Raw genomic sequence first — 24,002 nt, forward strand, 5'->3', positions numbered from 1 at the left:
GGCTGAACCCCAAGTACTGATTAAAAAACAGGTGCCTACAGGCAGCTGGCGGTGGCCAAGTCAACTGCTCCTACAGTGCTGCCCTCTGAGAAGCCAGGTGAGCCAGCAGTGGCTGGCCTGCCACTTGTACCCTACAAATATTGTACAACATGCTCTTGTTTTAAGAAAGGAAGTCAAGCCTCCTTGTCTGTAAAGCAAGGATCATAGGATCTGGCCTCGTGACCTCACAAGCCAGACAGTGTGACATCCCTCTGAAAACGCTGTACCCATTTCTGGTGGTGGTATTAGCAAGCAGGGCGAACAGTGCCCTGTAAGGCTGTGGGAGGGCCATGGCCAGGAGTGTTTACAGCAGAGTTTGTGAAGTGCAAAACTTCCCTGAAGCCCCTCTTTAACTATCTTTGCCCCCATCCCAGCTGTTATTCATTCAATGCAGATTCCATAAACCTTCTGTGCTACAATCATAATCAATCATTTTGTATTATTTGCACCGAATCCCCAGTTCCTTGAACTGGCTAAGCATAGGGTAGGCACATCATCAATACTGGTGATTATATTAATGAATGCTGAGAGAAAAGGTATAATACACAGGAGAGAATTTGTTCATCCCCCACATTTACCACTGCCTTCTGTCTACACTTGGACTTTTGGAATCTTCCCCTCTACCTCAAGTCTTTCAGGAGAGGGCGTGGTTAGGGTGCTGGGTCAGTTCCTCAATGAGCCACAGCAGCCAGAGGCTTCCCACTGGAAGGCTTCTTCTCCACATCCTTACAAGCTGCGCGGCAGGTAAAGGTTCACCACCACTGGCAACAGGCCGGTACCCCCCAAGTTCAGATCTTCGGGAGAAAAGCAGGGTTGGGAGTCCATCTTTTCACATTCCCTGCAACATCCTTCCAGCCATCGAAGGTGTGACAAGAGAACGCCCCCTGTTTCATTAAGTGACTTGAGTCTTCTGTAGAGAGGATACTACTTTGCCATCCAGAGTGCCAGGCACTTCTGTCTTGGAAAAACACTCCCCCAGAAAGGCCTTTGAAATGCTTGCCAACCAAGACCTAAACAGGTGGCAGGGAAGTTTTTGATTTTCCGAAATGGATTTAGACACTTTGTAAGTTAAATAAGGAAGGAAAGCTGTAAATTAAAATGGACACTGTGCCTGCATTTCCCCGGGTATGACCCCTCCTGCCTGCAGACAAACACAGGAAACACAGCCTGTCACTAAAATGAGTATGGAAAGTTAGGAGTTTTCCAACCCTATGAAGTACAAGTCCTTCCCGCCCCTCCCCAACAGCGAACACAGGGCAAAAAATTAAATAAGACTTACTTTGATTCTGTGTTATCTTCCAAAATGTGATAGACAGTGGAAGGTTGTTAATCATTAAGTCATTAAAAATTCTATGTTGTTTGTAATCAGACAAATTTATTTTTAAAAAACATTTTCTATTTATTGGTAACCCTATATTATTGGTAGAAAAATGCACCATATAATCATAACTCCAGGCTATGGGAAAACAGCTATTACTAAGAGGAATGCTATTTTCTATTATTTTTTTTGTCATTATTTATTCTTTAAAAATAAACAAAGCCACACACCTTTACCGAATGCTAGACTTTTGAGAGTGTAAAATCTATAAAATGGGATTCTCAGAAACAGTTGTACCAGCTAAATATTTTAAGAAGTGCTTATTTAAGGTGCTTTAAATTAAAACAGGAAAGGAATTAATATTTCAGCAAATCTATATTTAAAAAGCTTGGACCTGATATGTCTTTAGTGGTCTGAGTTAAAGCAAAGTAAATCAAGACACCTCAATAAAGGTGATATAGTAAGAAAATGTCATTTTAATCATTTACTTTAGCAGGCAAGCAATTTGTAAACATTCAGTAGCGGCAGCATCCAAGTTACAAACAATTTAAAAAGAAACCAAGATTAGTGATTATACTTCTTGCTTCCCTTTCCCCAAAAGAAAAAAAAAAAAAAAAAAAAAAAAGATTTGGAAATGAATGACTTAAAACACTACAAACATTGAACATTCAGTTATGTCTTCTATCAGCCTTCTATGCATCCTCTCTGTGTTTTATTTTTAAAGATGTGTCTACTCCTAAAACGCATTATTTTGCAATAACTTGTACGTGAGCATTTGCAATCTAGGAAGTTGTTCCTGCACATGGATGTGCACGTTTCATCTCAGTTCAGATCCCATTTGCAAAGGGGACGTTTGTGTCTTGATTCAATGCTTCTTTGACTTCGAGTGGCAGGGTGTCAAAAAGGTGATCTTCCACCACAAGCCCGCTTTTCTTGAGCAGGCGACACTGGCCCAGCTGGGCTGGCAGGCGGTCCAGGCAGTTGCCCTTCAGCTCCAGCTGGGTGAGCTGGGAGAGCTGACCAATTTTGTCCGGGAGGGAGGAGATGCAGTTTTGCCCCAGATTCAAAGTCCTCAACTTCACGCATTTAAACAATTGTTTTGGCAGGAGGTCCACTTTGTTCCCAGTGATATGCAAATGCTGCAGGTTCTGAAGCAATCCTATTTCTATTGGAATCATCGAAATGTTGTTGTAGCTTACGTCTAAGCATCTGAGTTTCTGTAAACTAAACACTGCCACGGGTAAGGATTCGAGCTTGTTGTTGGAGAAATAAAGGGACTCCAAGTTTTTGACATGGGTGATGGAGGGAGGAATGGTAACAATCTTGTTATGCCACAATTTCAAACAAGTCAGTCGTTTTAGGTGCTGGAAACTGATGATTTCTTCAATTGTGCGTATGCTGTTTGATTTTAAATCCAGTTCCTGCAAATTAGAAAGGCTGAAAATTGCATGTGGAATTCTCTCTAGCTCACAGTTCTGGAGCTCGAGCTCGGCGACATTCATCATCTTCTTAAGGCTGTTCAGTACCAAGAGTTTAGTGCCGTCATTATGAATGACTAACTTGGTGAGATGTGGAGCCACATCTGTGATGTTGGAGGGAACTTTGGTCAAATTGCTCTTCACGTTGAGAATCTTAAGGTGCCGCAACTCTCGGAGAGATTCAAGTCCTATCATCTTATTATTCTCAGAGTTCAAATTGCCTATCAAGTACAACTCTCGAAGGTTTTTGAGCAAATAGACCCAGGCAGGAATTTCAGCCACATCGGTGAACTTCACGTGAAGGCATCTCAAGTGATCTCGGAGAAAGCTAAACGCAGTCTGTTCCACTTTCGCAGGGCAGTGGCAGAGGTGAAGTTCTTGGAGATTAGTCATTTGAGAGATCTTAGCAGGAATTTTAGCTTCTGGGATCAGTTCGAGTTTGAGCACATCCAGGTCTGTGAGGTCGAAGACGGCATCAGGCACGCCCGACAGCATGAACAGATGCAGCTCCTGCTTGTCCTGGGCGTTGCGGGACACGTGCTGCCTGAGTTTTTCGAATGTCCACTCGTGGTTCAGACTAATTTCCCTAAGTTTATTTTCACTGACTTCTGACAAGAACACACCAAAACGCTTGGAATACAGCTGGTCGTACTGGTCTACCATGTGCAGAAGGAATGCGAAATCGTTTTTGACATCTGGAATGTCGCTGAAGCTGCTCTCTTCTCGGACTTTTTCAAAAGAATATTCTTTCAAAGGGATCCTGAATAGCCAGAAGAGAGTGTAGAGGCAGATAAAACCGTACACACAGATAATGGAGATGTAGCTGATGAGAAGCTTTTTCAGCATGTAAGCCATGTTGTGGGTGCACTCAAAAACCTCGTAACCGGTCAGGTGCTCGACTTTCGGCTTGCAGACGTGCTCAAAGCTGATTGCGTTGACGAAGTTTGCTGTATAGCAGAGGATAAAAATGAACTTGGCAGTTTTGATAACTGTTTGGACCACATAGAGTTTATAGATCAAGTCACTGTCTTCCACATGGGCACGGAACTTCCTCACCTTCTCAAACAGGGCCTTGGCCTGTTCTCCGTCTTTCTTATCCAGTATGGTCATGCTAGGGACTTCAATCACGGGCTTCTCGGCCGAAAATTTGAAGCCAGTTTTGTTGATCATCGGGGTACTGGCGCTGGGACTCCCTTCGTCACTGCTGGTGGACACATGCTTTGGTAGAGTCTGGGCACCTGTTATTCTCTGCTTGTTTTCCTCCGAGTCTTCGCACGCTGTCTCGGACAATGCTTTTGTAGTCCAAGGAGATTCAAAGCACTTTCCTAATATTGAAACAAAATGTTCTACTTTCGAGCACGTTTTGGGATATTTGAACCAAAAGTTGCTACTGACCATGAGAATAATAGTATGTATAAGAGCAAGGTATGGAAAGTACTTAGAATACCACGGAAGGGCCAGATGGTAACACATTTGATTAATAAATACATATTGCTGAAAATCCAAGTTTGTTTTCCGGCCTGTTGGATCTCTCTTCTCTTTCTTTGCCTCCTGATTTGGAACTGTGGGATCTGGGTGAGGATATCTGGCTCTGAGAGGTATGTCAGGTGTCACAGCAGATGTGTCAAAGGAAATGTCACTTGTCACCCGCTCATGTTGGTCTTGGTCAGTGGTTGCTTCCATCTTCGGGACATTGGTGGTAACGTCGACATTTCCTGGTGGTGTCTGTGCCTTTGAATTTACAGGAGATGGCAATACTGGCAAGCAGACCACCTGATCTTTGGTAAGTTGCATGGTTCCTGCAAAGATGGCTACCATCAGCATAACGACAGCCAAGTAATCCATAAACACGTCCCACCATGGTTTCAGGATTCGGTAAGTTGGCTGAATGTCATTAAGCGAAGCAACTTCCGCAAGGGTAAACATTCCTAGAAAACAAGCAAAAGGCATGATTACAGAGATGCATGTGAAAGCATTAAGTGAGAAAAACCTTTCACTTGCTCCACACTAACTTTTCCTATCCTTTTATCCAAGACAGGTATGGTAGAACATGAACTTAAAAGGAAGATGACTGAGAAAAATGGTGATTTGTCGTACTAGTTCTTTTCTCCTAGTCCACAAGGATAAAAAAAGGGGGGGCGGGGGGGGGGGGAGTAAACTGCCTCCTAGGTAAGAAATAATGATAATCTGCCCCAGGTCTATGGTGATTAGAGTAGAAAGCAGGGGATAAAAATTAGAGAGAGCTCTTTACTTAGGAGACAGAATTGGAAGACCTGTAACATACTGGACCTTGAAGAAGGATATGAGAACAGGATGTTGCGGACTGGACTAATTTAAGGTTGAGAATGAAGTTCTTAGGTAGAGGGGTGGGATGATTTCTACTGTACAAGCCAAAATGAAGAGTCTGTATCTACCATTAAGCTCTGGATAGCCTGTGGACTAGTCCCAGACCTACCACTTACAAATGGTGTGATTCTCCAAGCCTTATATTTTTCATCTGTAACAAGGGGATGATAACTGCTAAGGGTTGCTGGGAAGCTTAAATTAAGACATGATTGCAAAGCTCTTAGCGCAACCTCTGGCCACAAGTATTTGTTAGCTCTTTACATCAGTTTAGCTCCTACCACCCTGGTGGAAATGTCCCATGGATGGCTGAAACTAAGGGTCTAGAATGTAAGAGGAGTCTTAGTCTAGATTAGGGGTGTCGAACTCAATCAGAGAAGGGGCCAAAATCTAAAATCCAGCCTAAATCGCGGGCCGAATGGTTTACTGAACAGTCATAAACTGTCATTGTGATGGAAACGCAGCAGAGTGCAGTGATGACAGCGCGGTGCGGGCCACATTGCAAGGCCTGGCGGGACGGATTTGGCCCGCGGGCCTTGTGTTTGACACATGTGGTCTAGATACTTGAGATTTATCAATGTATGCAGCTCAAACTCTGGCCCTTGTTGGAGCACCAATGGAATACATGTGGAATGAGAAGAGGGCCAAAGACACAGGTGGGCATGGAATGATCAACGACGACACGAAGTCAGGACTAATGAGACCTTTAATCTCTGCCAACACTGATGACCCCAGCAGTAATGAAGAAAATTATGGTGCCAGGACACTAAAGAATGTGGGTGCCATTTACTAACAGCTGCCAGCGTTACAGTCCTGAAACTGGTTATACAAATAATATGATACAAGGACAATCATTCTAAAAGTAACGCTTTTAGAATCATTCTAAAGTAATGCTTATAGTGGCAAGTAATGGGACTGGGCTTCTATAAGCATGGATGGGAAACAAATTATATTTTCTTGAATTTGAAAATTTCAACTTCTGAACTCTCATCATTTGCAGCAACCTGGATGGAATTGGAGAACATCATGCTGAGTGAAATAAGCCAATCAATGAAAGAGAAACACCACATGACCTCACTCTTTTATGGATAATAAAGAACATTATAAGCTGATGAACCAAAAGATAGATATAGAGGCAGTAAAGCAACAAGCAGACTGTCAAATTACAGCGGGGAGGAGAGGGAGATTTGGGGGAGATAATAGATCAACCGAAGGACTTGTATACATGCATATAAGCACAACCAATGGACATAAAACTCTGGGGAGGGAGGGTATGTACGGGAGGAGGAGGGCAAAAAAAAAATCAATAAAATATATTTTAAAAAAAAGAGAAAATTTCAACTTCTTTTAAAAAAAATATATTTTATTGATTTTTTACAGAGAGGAAGGGAGAGAGAGAGAGCTGGAAACGTCGATGAGAGAGAAACATCGACCAGCTGCCTCTTGCACACCCCCTACCGGGGATGTGCCCGCAACCAATGTACATGCCCTTGACCAGAATCGAACCTGGGACCTTTCAGTCCGCAGACCGATGCTCTACCACTGAGCCAAACCGGCTTTGGCTGAAAATTTCAACTTCTTGAAAACAACATTACCCCATTCTGCCTTCTCAGGAAGTTCTTAGGTTCCAATAATTATATGAAAAAGGATTTACATAACTGATATAAAACAAAACGTTAAAAAGCAAGGAGAGCACCCCAGGTTCTGGGAATGCACTTATTTGTTGAATAAAGGACAGAAGATAGGTTTTTATCTATCTATGCATGCAAAAGCTGCCCCAAGTGCAGGGTAGAAAAGAATTCTGAGACTGGCGCTTGCTTCAGTGGGAAGCAGTATTATGGCTGATTACTGGTGTCTCTCCTGAAATGACAAAATGTCTAGTGGTGGCATCAGCACTTTTTATTCTGCTCGTTCTATTTTACTTAAAAAATATATATATTTTATTGATTTTGTACAGAGAGGAAGGGAGAGAGATAGAGAGTTAGAAACATCGATGAGAGAGGGTCATCAATCAGCTGCCTCTTGCACACCCCCTACTGGGGATGTGCCCGCAACCAATGTACATGCCCTTGACCGGAATCGAACCCGGGACCCTTCAGTCCCCAAGCCGATGCTCTATCCATTGAGCCAAACCGGTCTCGGCCGCTCGTTCTATTTTATATTATGTCTTATTTTCTCTGAAACTTTCCCACACAACTAGTACTTTACAGAGCAGGTGCATAGTGTTTCCTAATAAAAGACAACAAATATCTTTTTCATTATCATAGAAATTCTGATATAATAAGTTATTGTTTAAGTGAAAGAACTCTGAACACATCTCAACTACTGAGTTGTACTTATATTTTCTGAAAATTGCTAGGAATTGCATTTCTAGACTTCAGGACTTATGTGTGAAATGCCCTGCACCCAGTCTTCTTTGTAAGAAATTACTATAGAGGAAGAACGAAGAAAAAGAAATATGTGTACCTCAGTAGAGTAAGTGGCAGATAACATCCCCACAGGAATCTTGCTTATGAGCGGGTTGGGGATTAAAGCAGGAAGCAAGGCTATTAGAATGCATGGTGGGCCAATTTAAATGAGAAACAGTTCCACCATGCGCCATGTGAGTTTTTTAGTCCTTATCTAGAAGTACAACAGCGCCCAGCCAGAGGTTACAGAATGATCCTTGCAGAAACTGGAGAACACACCCCAAACAGGTGTATTCCTTGCAAAAAAGAAACTTCATATGGTCCCATCAGGAACCATGGTTTTAAAGGTCCGTCAATATGGATGCTAGCAAAAATAGATTTTGGGGAGTACATATTTCTTCCTAATGGGATTTTTTTCTTCGCTCTTCAAATAGCTGTACCGGTCTCTAGAGAAGCCAGGATATTTGGGCTGGAGGCTGAGGGAGCAGGGAATTTTCAAAGTCACTGTACTGAGAATGTTGGTTACTTATCTATTAAGCCTTGATTACTATAACTGCTTTCTCTGCCTCCAGCCTTGATCTCCTTCAACTCACCTTTCACCTGCTACTGTTCCTTTGGCGAAAACCCCTCTCCTCTCCAGACTCCCTGCTCTAGGTTGATAACTTCTTCCAGTTTCTCCAACCAGCCATTCTTCCTACACATTGTTTCCTCGGCCTGGAACACTCCCTCCCCACTCTCCTCTAAGAGGCTATCAAGTTTCTGTCGCTTTTCCCAGGAACCCGCCCTGACCCCTTGTCTGGGTGAGGTGCTTCTCTGCACCTCCACCCATCACAGCCCTTCTCCCTGTGTGGTAGAACCAACTGTGTACCTGTCTGACCCCCACTAGATTACAAGCTCAATGAGGACAGGGACTGTGTTCCTCTCCTTTATTGCTATGTAGCAATGCCTGACACAATCGATGAAAGAATGTATGAACTCCTGGCAATCATATTCAGCATTATCATCATCATCAACATTCCTTAGGAACATTTATTAACTATTTCCATAGGGTATTGGGCAGAAGAGCATTTTCTTAAACTTCATTGCCACCACAAAGCAATCTGGGCCCACACAAAAATAAAAACTCCAAGCTAGGCCTCAGAATAAAAACAAATACCTAAACAGATAATAATTTAATAAAAAAAATAAAAAGAAAAAAATATTAAAAAAAAAATGAAATAAAAACAAATACCTAAAGAACCTACAGCAGAGAAAGTGTGGGGTTCCCTGTGACCAGTGACACTGTACAGCTGTCAAAGCTTTGATGGTGGTTTTCAAACACTTCATATTCGGGACAGGCTTTGCTTCCAGGAGAGAGAGGAGGAAGAAGAAAGAGGTGAAAGACGGGGGCAGAGAACACAGTAGTAGAGTAACTTCACACCAAACTCCCAACAGTTGCCAGCTCAGCCCCCACATCCCAAAGGTGTCAAGGGCTGGAACAACAGAGCCCAGCTTCTGAAGACCACACCTTAGGGGGCCCTTCTTCCAGCACGCTGTCTACTCTGCACTCCCCATCAAACCAGGGCACATGCCCCTGCCATCTCCTCCAGCCCAATTCCTTTCTTCTTTCTGCCCAGTTCTTACTTATTCTTCAAGTTCCAGCTCAAGCACTGCCACCTTCTCCAAGCTCCTATCGTCCTATGTGATAATGACCTGTTCCAATGTTGGTCTCCTCAATGAGATCTGGAGCCCCTGGGGGCAGACACTATGTGTTATTTGCCTTTGTATACACCATGCCCTACTCTCTTCTGGAAGACAGAGAGGGCATTTAGTGATGGTGATGATGAAAGCAGTTATCATTTATCATCTTCCTTCTAGGTAAAAACCCCTGTAAAAAGACCTTTACATCTGACATAATCCCCTGCTTCTGTGCATTCTGCATTGCTGAAAATGAATGTATTAAAGGTTAGTTTTAGGTTTCGGGGCTGAGGGAATGGTCCTATTTCCAAACGCCATGCAATATTATAAAATCCACCAGAACTCCTAGAATTAAAAGGACAGATAATACCAAGTGCTGGTCAGGCTATGGTGCAATCAGAACTCTTAAACATTGCTGGTGGGAGTGTGAACTGGTGTCAACATATTGGGAAACTTTCGGGTCCGTTATCTACTAAAACTGCATATATGTATTACTCTATGACCCTGCAGTTCTTCTGCGAAGTATAGACCCGCGAGAAATACAAATACTAACCAAAAGACATGTAAAAAGCATTCCCAGTAACACCCTTTGCTACAGCCCTAAAATGGAAGCTATCTAAATGCCCATCAACAGTAGAATATAAAACAAAATGTGGAATATTCACAAAATGGAATATTGGGCAGCAATGAGACTCAATGATCTGGTTACATGCACATGGGTATGGTCATTTTATAAAATGCCATCTGTACACTTAGGCTATGTGCCTTTTTTTTTTTTTTTAGTATGTATGCTTTAATTCCAATATTATTTCAAAAAATATACAAAAGAAGCTGCAGCAGAAACAGCTGCCCTAGGAATGTGCTGTGGCATCAGACTGAGGCTTTGCCTCCCCCATCCCAAGGTGCACCCAGGCTGGCTGGGGTCACAGGTCAGTGAGCCTGTGCTCTTCCTCGGGCGGCCTCCTCCTTGCTGTCTACCTCTCCAGCCCGAGAGAAGAGGCCCGCTCTCTCTGGAGGACAAGGAACTGAAGCTGTCACAGAAAAGAGGCATGGAGGTATCATGTACAAAGTACAAAAGCTCCGGCTGCTAACAGGTGAATGTATTCAGGTGGAACGCAAGTGGAACTCTGCCTGAATTCCGTCTGACCTTCACAACAGTACTCGAAGCTGCCAAAGCATTATTACTTTCCCTTGACAGATAAAGAAATAGGCTTGCAGGAGTTAAGTTGTGCAAGTCAAATAATTAGTGGTGGAGTCTGGACTTAAAATCTCATTTAAGGTCAAACGACTTGTTCTTTCTACCAGATTATACTGCATCTCTTTTTTACTTGTCATGTTATCAGGGCTTTAAGTTTGCAAATTACTTTCCTATAAAACATCTCAACTTATTCTCACAATAACTGAACGAAGTAGGCATTATCCTTGCCCAAAGTATGAGGAGACCTGAGGCACTAACAGCTTAAATGACCTTCCTGAGCTAATTAAGTGAGAGAGCCAACAGGACCTTTCGTCTCCCCGTCTTTTTCTCTACCCCACAGCCACCCAATGGCTGTTCTGTTGATTACGGGCTGGCTGTGGAAGGACTGACCTTCTCACTGTAATGCTTAGCTTTGAGGACACAAAGGAATTAAGTTATGTAATCACCCCCTTCCCTAGGACAACCTTTCATGACATCCACTCAGAACCCAGGTCGCCATGGTGGGAAGTACAGAAACGATGTGGCCTAGCCCTTGCCCTCAGCAAGCCCCCCAGTCTAAGGAGGGGTGAAAAGCAGTTCAGCACGCTATTCCAACAGGGTAAGAAAGTCGCTCTGATCTGGTTAATACCAAGTACAGGAGAGGCTCAGGACTGGGCAAAACTACGTCTGCATTTGGTAACGGGGAGGGTTTCACAGAGAGATGTTTTTTAAGTTGACACCTGAAGGAGCAGGACTCTTCATGGGGTGATGGGGAAAGTAAGGAATACAATTTTAGCAGAAAAAAAAAAAAAAAAAAAAAAAAAAAAAAGCCAAGGCATAGAGCCAGGAAAGAAATTATGTGTTACAGAAACTGAGTGAATTAGGCGTTACTGTTGCCCAATAGTAGGAGGAGGCCTGAGGCACAAACAGCTTAAATGACCTCCCTGAGCTAATTAAGTGAGAGAGCTAACAGGACCTTTCATCTCGCAGGCTTTTTCTCTATCACGCAGTCATCCAATGGATGTTCTAACGTTCCTCACTATATTAGTGTAGTATGTCCTTGTACAGATACCACATTTTGTGGGTACATCAATAGATAGAAACTAAGGCATGGATGATTCACCTGCAGTCTTAAGGAAGTGCTGGGGGTCCTAAGGCAGGAAACCAGTACTTTTCTACAAAGTCAGCCTCTGACAAGCTCTTATCTCTAACAAGGAAGGGACTTCAATTAATGTGAGTTATCCTATTTGAATCATCAAAAGCTGGGTAAAAACTTCCTGCCTTCCACCCAGGGGGTGTTTCAACCATCAGCTGAATTAAAGACAAAGTAGTACTTTGAAAATAAAAGTTGCTTTTCATATAAATGTGTATAAGTGTGTGTATAAAGTATATTAAATATGTCCATATACTAAGGTATATTAAGTACATTATGATCTTCAAGTGACTTTCTAACATGGAAGTCAAGGGGAGGGCAGACCAGTATTTAGCTTTCCAAATCCTGTACCTTAAGGTTGGATCTCTTTAGTGAATCAGGTCCCAGAATGACTATAAATGGTTATCAGGATTATCTTTTCATTTATTTTGTTAACTTGAGGAAGGCACACTTAGTATATATTAGCTGCAGACATTCTTTGGGTTTTCCTTTATGATATGCCTGTTGTAAAGAACTTAAAGAATTACATTACCTGGAAGTGGATTTCACATTCTATGGCACATGTGAAAACCAGTTTAGTTTTTTCTTTTCTTTCTTTCTCTTTCTTTCTTTCTTTCTTTCTTTCTTTCTTTCTTTCTTTCTTTCTTTCTTTCTTCTTTTTCTTTTCTTTTATTTTTTTTTTAAATATATTTCATTGATTTTCTTACAGAGAGGAAGGGAGAGGGACAGAGAGCTAGAAACATGGATGAGAGAGAATCATCGACCAGCTGCCTCCTGCACACACCCTACCGAGGATGTCCCACAACCAAGGTACATGCCGTTGACCGGAATCGAACCTGGGATCCTTCAGTCCACAGACTGACGCTCTACCACTGAGCCAAACCGGTTTCAGCTTAATTTTCTTGTAAGCACACATTTTTTCAAGGAAGTCAAGGATGCTTTTTATACTAGACCTGAAAGGGGAAGTTACTGGACTTTGGCTGGACAAGGATGAATCAGAAAATCAGAGATTGAATCTAAATTCTTTTATGATATATAATTCTGTTTTCTTATCAGAAAGTATGGTCATTAATAATGGAATAAACCAATAACCAACAGCCAAGTTCAAAATCAGATGCTATAATGGCTGGATAACCCCATGAATATACGAAAAACACACTTTTATGATATATCCATTATCCAAATGGAGTTGTTAAAATTTAAAAGCTAGATGTTAATCTTTATTTTACTGCTTAAACTGTCTTTTCAACAGAAATAGGATAGTGAAAGTAGATAGGGTTTGTAGATATTTATGCCAGATTACATGCTAAGTATTAATATGTTTTAAAATGATTGCTTTGTTGTTATAATTATATTGAACCAGTTCTGGAAATTTTTTTTTTTTTTTTTTTTTTTTTTTTTTTTTTTTTTTAGCATTTTACTTATCCTCACTGAGTATGCATGCCTTGACAATACCCACCTTACAGGGTCATGTCTTGAAAACACCCAGTTCACGCTCTGACACAAAGTAGGACCCCTCAAGATCTTTGCTGAATTCTGGTGGCAGAAAAAGAATCTTTGAGGAGAAAAGCAAGCCATCTTCATCAGTCTTTAACTGATGAGTAGGCCAATTTCTTGAATTTTGAACTAACATGTAACAGTATGTTCACAGAAGTAATCCTGAAATAAATGGTTGACAATGAAACTGTGAGTTCAATTTCATTAATTCTTTAAAAAATATTTCAATTAAAATAATGTTCTTTTTTCAGGATGTGGCAAATTATAAAGAGCAGAGAACTTTTGATGCTAAGATACTTGGATTCAAATCTTTTTGCTCACGGTTACTAGCAATGTAAATCTGGGTAATTTAGTGTCCATTGGAAAACATATTGAGTTTATTGAGATGTAGCAAAATTCTAGCATCTAAACAGAAAAATATGATCACCTATTTTTTAAAAAAATATATATTTTATTGATTTTGTACAGAGAGGAAGGGAGAGAGATAGAGAGTTAGAAACATCGATGAGAGAGAGTCATCGATCAGCTGCCTCTTGCACACCCCCTACTGGGGATATGCCCGCAACCAAGGTACATGCCCTTGACCGGAATCGAACCTGGGACCCTTCAGTCCCCAAGCCGATGCTGTATCCATTGAGCCAAACCGGTCTTGGCTGATCACCTATTTTAAAACTTTAAAAATAATTAGCCCCAGCTGCACTAGGAGGTTGCTTTTAATAACCCTATTTTAAAAACTAAAAACTGGCTTTGAAATGTTATTTTTTTTTTACATTTCTTTATTGATGAAGGTGTTACATATGTGTCCTTATCCCTCCATTATCCCACCCCCCTCATGCCCTCACCCCCCTGGTGTCTGTGTCCATTGGTTAGGCTTATATGCATGCATACAAGTCCTTTGATTGATCTCTCCCCATTACCCCCACCCTCCCCTACCTTCCCTCTGAGATTTGTGAAATGTTATTTAAAGAAAAGAGTTTAGGGTATAAAGAAGCAATAGCTTGATTAAGTAATCTAATACATAATTTTTTTCCACATAGGTATGTGCTCCCTACTCAATCAAAATCCAATTTTCATTTTCTAAAATTGGCCTTTTAGGACAATTGGCTCCTTTGGCTTATTCATGAGCAAACGGGAGAAGACCCAAGAGATTGGTGAGGATCAAATTCTCAAATCCTTTACTGAATAAGCCGAACTCATTAAAAAGGCAATAAATTACAACATCCCTATAAATAACCCTTTCTCAACATTCAATATAAACATAAGCATAAACACACTACACACATACACACACACACACACACACACACACACACTCATGCATGTATGTGCATACACCCCCACCATAGTCAATTCAGATACTAATAATTCATGTGGTAAAAAATAATAATAATAATAAATAAATAAATGCATCATATGCAAAATTAGAACGATTCAGCTTTTTCCAAAAGAGCTCTGTTTTACTGGTATTATATAAGTATTAGCAGCTATGGATATTATAATTATGCAAGGTATTCTGTATGATGTTATTATCCTTTAAAAAATAGCTTTCTTCTAATACTACTTTGGTTTCCATACCTCAAAAATAATGGAAAAAATGTTTACAGAAAAACACCCCAGATTTTACAAAGCACTTCTCATAAAAAAATCTAACAAAAGCAGATTTCACGTTGGGCAAAATGCACCCATTTTGCTAATCTTCAGAAGCTTTTTATAAATCCATTCAATACCTGAAAGTAGAGGACTATAGAAAATTCAGAACTTGTGAAATATAAAAATAGCTTTACATACAAGTATATTTATTTTAGTGCTTGTATTTTAGTACCTATTTGGGGGTTCTCCCCTAGATTACTGCTATTCATAGAAGCAAATTTACTTCAAAGCTAAAGAACAGAACTGTAAATACATTTTAGTAGATCTAAGAAAAAACAGCTGAGGAATGAACAAAAATGTGTTAATACACGGTTGTGAATGTTCTTGCTTTTCTTCTGAATTCTAAAAGTGATGGCCCACATTTCAGAACTAGAAAATGAGATCCTGTTCATAAAACAATACAAAAGAGCCTCTAAATCAATGGCTTCCACATTTTATGCCACATACCAGAGTTTCTCCTACAAGGTATACTAGCATTCCCTTACCACTCTGGCCAACAAAATTTCACAAATGCTTCAGTACCTACATATCTCATTTAGCATACCCCCTACTAGGAACTTCATTTCCCTCCACAAATATTTACTGAGTATCTTCTATAGGCTAGATACAGGTATAGAAATAAGAAGGGGAATAATAATAATAATAATAATAATAATAATAAAAAAAATCATAGCTGTCCTTACTGAGGAAGCAGTCTAAAGGAAATATTCAGACCGAATTAATAGGCAATGATCTGATTAGCCCCTAAAAAAAGAGCTGACAGCTAATGGTCCTTATTCAAGGCTTCAGAGAAGCCCTAGCTGGTTTGGCTTAGTGGATAGAGTATCGGCCTGCAGACCAAAGGGTCCCAGGTTTGATTCCAATCGGGGGCATGTACCTTGATTGCAGGCTTCTCCACAGCCAGGGACCTGGTCAGGGCATGTGCAGGAGGCAACCAACTGATGATATGTTTCTCTTAAATCAATGTTTCTCTCGATCTTTCCCTCTCTCTAAAAGATCAGTGGAAAAATATCCTTAGGTGAGGATTAAAAGAAAACAAACAAACAAACAAACAACAAACAAAGGCTTCAGAGAAGCCGCCCCAAATTCACAGGCAGGCCTTTGGTCAGCCCTTTATAATCCCAACTACCTTTAACCAGTTTTCGAGGCAGCCAGTGGGACTTCTAAGAGGAGCTTTGCATTTCTAAATTTCTTGCTTCTTTCCATCTGTATGATAAACATCTTAGACCAAAACTTAGACCATTTTCCTTTTAAGTTTACGTACTTTTAATATGGTTTCTCTAAAGTGTGACTGGCATGCGTCTGAAATTGGGCTAAAAAAAATGAACTGAATGGAGCTCCCTGACATCCTAAGCAACTTCCCAAGGTCCTGGGGAGTTTGCCACATTCTCTCACAAACATCTTTGGGACAGAAACCCATGGATATCTGCTCTGCATACAAACTGCAACAGCCTCCCAGTCCTTATCCCTGCTTTGTAAAGATTACTAGAAAGCGCCTGAGTCCCTTGCTCTGGTGATCATCTTACTAACCCTCAAAAAAAGCTTCTCAGAGTTAGTAAGAGATACTCAGATATCAGAACAACATACCTTCGGTAAGTAGCAAATTTAGTTAAAAGTCTCCGAATACTCGGCAGTTGTTAGGAGATCCTAGCCTAGGACTGAAAACGAATGCAGTTAGACAATGGCTGCTCCGGAGCCTGGCCCCTGTCTGCCTGTCTCCTTTTCTCCCTCCACCTGGGTCTAAATTTCTAACCTAAAGGGAGGAGAGTTTCTTTTATCTGGATCTGCATGTCCCAGGCCTGGCAAAGGACAAGCACTTAATAAATGTCTGTAATAGAATAAATCTCCCAGACCTATAACAGCATTCTAGGAGAATGTGCAGAAGTGTGAGCCAAATACTGTCACTATCAATTACAGTGACATGTAAGGTCACTATTAATTATGCCAAAGTCAAAAAGATCAGCTCTGATAGACATGCTTCAATGTCCAGACAGACAATGCTATAAAACTCTTTGAAATAGGCTATTCTGAAGGAAACTCATTCTGATGGACCATCTGTGCGCAGATTGGCTCACAGAGAAACATTCTACCAGAAAACCAAAAGACAAAGGTAAGTGTGGGCACACCCTCACCAGAAGATAAGACTAAGATCTGACCAGCACCATTTCAGCACACAGCCAGGCGACCTGCAGGGAGGAGTGGGGGGAGGGAGGGCAGTGCTCTTGAGGGGTAGACTCCCTAAGACCGGGAAGCTGCCAGAGCCTCGGGCCTTCCTTCTCCTTGTCCTCAAGGAGTTTCCTGCCCTTTCGCAAAAGTTCTGACCGTATCTAACTCCATGTGCAAAGTTTACTGGAGTCAATAAACACTTAAATCAGAATACCGTATCCACGTGTTGAGCAAGTGCCCAGAACCTGGGAAGTGCTCAATAAACTTGGCTGCTGCTATTATTCACTGCGTTGAAGAAGCCGTTTTATATACAAGAACCGGATAAAAACTCTTCTTGACCACTTAGTGCTAAGAGAAGTTTGTCTTTTGTGATGTACTGTTATAAAGAGCCATGGGATCCAGATGTTCTCCACTTACTTTTGGCTTCCAAGATATTTGTCTCAATTTTATGCAGACATGATAAGCCTAACCCTTAGCCTGAATCTTCATTTAGTTATTCACTTACCCCTCCATTCATAAAATACTATATACCGTATACCCGAGTGTTAACACAATGCAAATTCCTGGAGAAAACATGGTGAGCAAACCAAGACACATTTCCTTTCTACAGACTGCACAGTGTGTAGGGCGGGAAATATTCATGAACTGAATATATAAAATGGTCAACTGAGAAGAGGTACCAAGAAGAGGGACAGGCCCAGGCGGATTAGCTGTGCAATGGAAGAAAATTCAACCTCAGGACCCCTTTCTTTAAAGGCCCCCCTTCAGGGCCCTGTACCTTTTTTATAATTCTCACATGAAGGATATGCTGAAAGAGAGAGAGAGAGAGAGAGAGAGAGAGAGAGAGAGAGAGAGAGAGAGAGAGAGAGAGAGAGAGAGAGAGAGAGATATGAAGCCATGTGAAAGTTTTTGATGACCTCAAACTAAGGGCAGTGGGAAGCCATGGATGTATTTTTAACTGAGATGGGAAATGGCCGAAAATCAGATTTGTGTCTCTAAAGATCACAGTGGGCCTAGTGTAAGGTTAGTGAGGGATGACGTGAGATTAGGAAGATGACTATTGCATTACTCTGGGCAAAGAATGGGAGTAAAGATATGACTGAGTGGTGAAGAAGGGAGTAAAATGGATATATTTATGAGCTAATAGGCTACAGAAATAACAACAGGACTTAATGGATTGTATGGGGAGGTGAAGGAGATAAAGGTGTCCAGGATGACGCTAAGATTTCTTTTAATTCTCCACTTCATTGTTCCATACCCTTGTGCTTTTACATCCATTTACATGGTTTTATTGAAATCAAATCTTTCCTCATAAGAAAAATACTTTTTTCCCCCATACATCTTCCTGAATCACTTTCCCCCCCAAAAAAAATCCCTTTTAAAGCCTGAGGTGGGAATGGGGAGGTTCGAAGATTATAAGGGTTTAATGAGAGAGAAAAAAGTGAACATATGTAATACTTTCAACAATAAAGATTTAAAAAATCCCCTTGAAGTAGTCAAATTGTATTTACAAGCCATCATATGCTTGGGCAAGAAAATGTATACGCTTAGGTAATTTTAAAAACATTACTTTAGTGCAATGATTTTTAACCAGGGTGTCACAGAATTTTAGTAATTAGTTTGTGTGTGCCATGTGATTAAAAAGGTTGAAAATCTCTCCTTTAAGGTTATCAACATTCAGATGATCAATAGCTATCTTTTTACAGTACTTCTGGGTGAAACATACTTCTGAAACAAAAACAGTTCTGTCTTCATCTACATTTCAAGATGTGCAATGTAGTCAGAAGGAAGCCAGCCTATAACATCGTAAGAATTCTACGAAGTCTGTGATATTCATGTTAATAGAATCTGGTATCTGGAATAAACTAAAATACAAACTGGTAGAAAAACAAAAAACAAAGTAAAAAAACAACAACACACCCTTCATTATATATTTTAGGGGAGACAGGGAAACACAGCATAGTTTAATTCTTTTTAGTCAATATTAAAATGCACTTATGTTTTCTAACTACATAATAGCAAGCAGTGGGGTAGCAAAGATATGAGGGGTTACAGTATGAGAACAAAACCAAATGTTTTAAACTTGTACAAAGATAATCAAGAATTGGCATAATTTGCCAAGACCGGTTTGGCTCAATGGATAGAGCGTCGGCTTGGGGACTGAAGGGTCCTGGGTTCGATTCCGGTCAAGGGCATGTACCTTGGTTGCGGGCATATCCCCAGTAGGGGGTGTGCAAGAGGCAGCTGATCGATGTTTTCTCTCATCGATGTTTCTAACTCTCCATCTCTCTCCCTTCCTCTCTGTACAAAATCAATAAAATATATTAAAAAAAAAAAAAAAGAATTGGCCTAATTTATGCACAAATAACCTAGAGTCTCTTTTTACTGAGCTAATAATCTTAAATAAAATTCAATTCTTAACAAGTAGGTAGCATAATGGATAAGAATGTGACTTAAGGAGTTAGCCTGCCTTCGTTTTCATAACTTTTTCACTTCTTCCCAATGCATCTATAAAAGGGAACACAAATAATGTCTCACATTACTAGTTGTGCAAACTTGGGACTTTATTTTTCTTATTAATGAGATGGGGATAAAATACCATTGTCACAAGATGCACTCAGTATTCAGGGTGCTGCATGCATCTTGTGACAATGGTATTTGAAAACCAACATAAGAGGGGACATTAAGAGAATAACAAAACAAATCAGTCAATTATGACAGAGATTAAAGACAATCAAAACTCTTAATCATTAAAGAACTTTGACAATATAATCTCTATTATAGTGGAATTCATTGTTGGCATTAGAAACCATCTTATAGTTAACTAAAAATCCCCCAAAGCGTTAGCCTTTCTGAGTAATACAAACAAAGCCTATTCTAGAATTATTGATGAATTGGTAAACTTGGCTAAATATCACCTTTGTCCTATTTCAAAGCATTTAATAAAACAAAGGAATGTTTTATTCATATTCAAGTCACTTAATGTTGTTTCTAAGGGCTTAGCATCTATTTGTGTAGCTTCTGTGAAAATTACAAATGACCTTTAGAAAAGCCTGTCTGGTAGGACATTTAGCTGAAAGCCCTGCACTATATATATAAAAGCCTATATAGCCTTAGAACTGTCTGGTAGCTATCATGCACACTGACCACCAGGGGGCAGAGGCTCAACACAGGAGCTGCTCCTGGTGGTCAGTGCGCTACCATAGCTAACTTCCCACAGCTAACTTCCCGTGGCGGGCCAATCTCTTATGGTCTTGTGCACACGAGCGCACCCCCCTCTTCCCCTCCTCCCTCCCCAGCCAACCTCCTGCAATCCCTCCCCTTAGCCGGCCAACCCCAATTGGCCCCAATCGCTGGCCTTGCTGAGGGACCCCACCCTTGCACAAATTCATGCATCGGGCCTGGAGTATTGTAATAACTATGTATGGTGCCAGTTGAGTATTGGAAATATCGAGGGGAACACTTTATAAATAATATGACTGTCTAACCACTATGCTATCTAAAACTAATACAAAAGGGGAAAAAATGCCTATTCTAGCTGGTGTAGCTCAGTGGTTGAGTGTTGACCGATGAACCAGGAGGTCACAGTTTGATGCCTGGTCAGGGCACAGGCCCGGATTGCAGGCTCAATACCCTGTGTGGGGTGTACAAGAAGCAGCTGATCAATGATTCTGTCTCATCATTGATGTTTCTATCTCTCTCCCCCTCTCCCTTCCTCTCTGAAATGAAAGGCAAAAGGAATGTTCACTTCCTGAAACTTGGCTGGGAAGAAAAACAAAGCAAAAGCAAGGAGAGGCAGGTTTGGTGGTAGGGGTATGCTTTAGGGTGGGGAAGGAGTGGGGAGGTGGAAGTTGTAAACAGCAGGGTGAGAAAGAGGTGTTTTTCATGTGACTGTCTCTTATTTTGAGCTTGAAGTTCAATACAGCAAACACACTTCTTCTAGCTCAAGTGTGTGGCACGCGGTTATTACTAAAGGTTCCGAGATGAAAGAACTCAGAAATTCTTAAACAGAGGTTGGATATATATTGTTTGTTTTTTCCCTTCAGTAAGTTGGTAAATATTAACCTTGCTAACTACCAATCATAAAACTTTAAAGGGTCCTTTTTGGGGGACAAGTCTAAATAAAAGTTTTTAAAAAGGTGCCTTGCAAAAATAATCCTACAGCCCATATAACTGTGGAAAGAAAACACAGCACATGGACACGTGAGTGAGCAGCTCTGTGAATGTTCAAGTAATCCACCCAGTGTCAGGCTCTCTCACCCACTGAAACTCCCCCTTGTAGGTCAAGCATTAAAAGAACTGAGAGGTGCCTCAGCCGTTTTGGCTCAGTGGATAGAGCGTCAGCCTGAGGACTGAAGGGTTCCATGTTTGATTCCAGTCAAGGGCACCTGCCGGGGTTTCAGGCTCAATCCCCCAGTAGGGGGTGTGCAGGAGGCAGCTGATCAATGATTCTCTATCATCATGGATATTTCTCTCTCTCTTTCCCCTCTCCCTTCCTCTCTGAAATCAATAAAAATATACTTTAAAAAATAATAAATAAAAGAACTGAGAGGAAGATGGTGGGAAAAGAAGTATTTATTATTCCTAAGCAGAGTGTTGGTGATCTGAAGCAGCTTAATTGACTATTCATTTCCCTGGTGTAGTACGGAGGGAACAGATGAGGTGGGGAGGAGAGGTGGCATGTGTTGCTGGTGTCTTTAAGAGGTAACTTCAGCCTGTATCTCATCCTTCAGCACAGACTATTACAAATACACAGAAGGAGACAGGAAGAAAACTATCCCATATTGAGTAACCAAGCACTCACATACTGGAGCTCATTAAATTGTCACATCCTCCCTGAGCAGTGGCATTATGGTTCTGTTTTTTTAATCCTCATCGAAGGATATGTTTATTGATTTTAGAGAGAGGTAGGGAGAGAAACAGAAACACTAATGAGAGAGATACATCAATTGGTTGCCAGCGTTTGAACCCTGACCAAGGATCAAACCCACAACCTGGGTATGTGCCCTGACCGGGAACTGAACCCACAACCTTTTTGGTGTTCTGGACAACACTCCAACTGAGCCAGGCAGCTGGGCTTGCTGTTCTGGTTTTATTGATAAGTTTAGAAAATATGAGTTTGACAAAGATCATGCAGTTAAAATACGGTAACCCAGGATTCAAACCCAGAACTGACGGACCAAGCCCATACCTGCTCTGTTCAGCTTGTTTTAAAGATTAGTTCAAATTAAATTAAATCTCCCCCCACCAAATATTATGAATCATTAGAAAAAACCCTTAGGCGAAGGAGATAAAACCTTGGTGTTCAAAGGATGTGCCTCAGGACACAAAGAGCAAAGTCTGAAAGTGAAATCAATTTACAACCTGAGTACCATTTAATAACAGGATTACCTAATGCCTTTATCATCGGCTCAGTTTTAAAAGCACTTGCATGGATTCCAACTAATCCAATCCCTACAAACTGCTGAGAGGGGGAAAAAAAGTATCAACTTCTTTTTTTTTTTTTTTTTTTTTTAAACCAAGGAACTGTTGTGACAAGGAAGCGGCATAGCTGAGATCAGAACTGGATTACTGTGTAACAGCCAGTGTGCTCCAGTCTCACAGTGTAGCTTATTTCAGAAGGCGTTGTTAATGAAGACTGACCAGTCAGTACAAACTCTTTTTTAAACTTAGTGAACATTTCCTTTTTGCTCTGAATTCATTCCTTAAAACTGTAACTGCAATCCTTTCAGAGTAAATAAGTTGGGCCAGCCAGTTTGCAAGCGCACAATATGTACTGATTACCCACTGTGGACAGAGCAGTGCCATAGCTATGATTTTAGAAAATCAAGGGGGTGGGGAGGAGCCTAAGGGACTTAAATCAGAGCTAAGATTCCCGTTTAGTGAGGGAGTGGGCTGTATATTTACTATACTCTCACAATTCTACTTACCACCACGGACACTTACATACACATTTGCTGCCTCTAAATTAGGAATGAAAGTAATTGGCATTAGAGAAAATATTTATGTTATTTTAATTTATAAAGCCATTGGTTATAGAATCAAACCCTCGGATGTTGCATCCTAGTAACCTACACATCTCATGGCTACCTTCCATATGCTATGGCATGTGAGGAGACAGTGTGTTGCTTAAATGACTCAGGATTTTATTCACTAATAACACAGTTACAAGCAGAAGTAAAACCAGAACTGAATTGCACAAGAAGAGAACTGAGACAGCTATTCCACTGATATAAAATACAGGCCTCCCCTCAATCAGAGACGGTCACCAATCTCATATAGCGCTTCCTGCCCAGTAAAATCTGCTCTAATTGGTTTCTCTCTGTTGTTGAAAAACACAGAGAATGAGCTACCCCAGGCAGCATCATGGGAATTTCACTCACACGCAGGCATGCACACACATGCGCGAGCCCACACACACACACACACACACACACTTAAAGCCCAAGTAAGTACATCTAGTCTTTAAGGAAATACTAACCAGGATCAGGTTGAGGGTATTTTCCACTGGTTTAAAAATAAAGCATTCTACCCTTAAAAAAAATCTCAAAATTCTAGAAACAGGAAGCGGCAGCTGGATTTATCATCCTTCATTTCCTCTGAGAGTCTCTGTAAGGAACTCCCCATTGAAACAAAAGCAATGGAGGGGTTAGCCTGCCTGGGCTCACACAGCTCACGTGCTATTGCTGACTATTACAATGCTGGCTGGTCACTTTAGAATGAAATTGCTCACTTTATTTTATAAAGCTTTCTGTGCCTACACCCTGCATTGCGAGATAAAATGAAAAATCTGGCCAGAATTTAAGCACACACACAGAATGGCCCTGCTGTTAGAAGAGTCTGGTCTCAACTCCCTGCCTCTCTCCGGGGACTTACTCCATAGGATTCCCCGGAGGACCATGGCACACCCCGAGGGACCCGCAGCCCCATTCTCCTGGCTGTGCGGGAGAGGGAAGGGATCAGGCTTCCTTCAGCCACTTGTGCTCATAGCTGATGCACTTCATCTCTTTTCAGCCTCAGTTCTCTCCTCCGTGAAATGGCCATGAGACCATCTATTTAATAGTGAGATACTGAATGTGAAAATTCTTTGTAAATC

The 24,002-nt window shown here is 41.1% G+C and overlaps 1 protein-coding gene across 2 annotated transcripts in view; it reads right to left on the reverse strand.

The window, feature by feature from the left end:
- Positions 1-1,813: 1,813 nt before the first annotated feature.
- LRRC8D (leucine rich repeat containing 8 VRAC subunit D) overlaps positions 1,814-24,002 on the reverse strand; it is an 86,629-nt gene continuing 64,440 nt past the window's right edge. For both annotated transcript variants that reach the window (XM_036443726.2, XM_036443729.2), the window contains one exon: positions 1,814-4,763. In XM_036443726.2, coding sequence (XP_036299619.1) covers positions 2,185-4,761 — 2,577 coding nt within the window. In that variant the 5' untranslated portion in view covers positions 4,762-4,763 and the 3' untranslated portion in view covers positions 1,814-2,184. The remainder of the gene's footprint in view (positions 4,764-24,002) is intronic.

The sequence above is a fragment of the Pipistrellus kuhlii genome, unplaced genomic scaffold (genome assembly GCF_014108245.1).
Source record: "Pipistrellus kuhlii isolate mPipKuh1 unplaced genomic scaffold, mPipKuh1.p scaffold_m20_p_2, whole genome shotgun sequence".
Lineage (NCBI taxonomy): Eukaryota > Metazoa > Chordata > Mammalia > Chiroptera > Vespertilionidae > Pipistrellus > Pipistrellus kuhlii.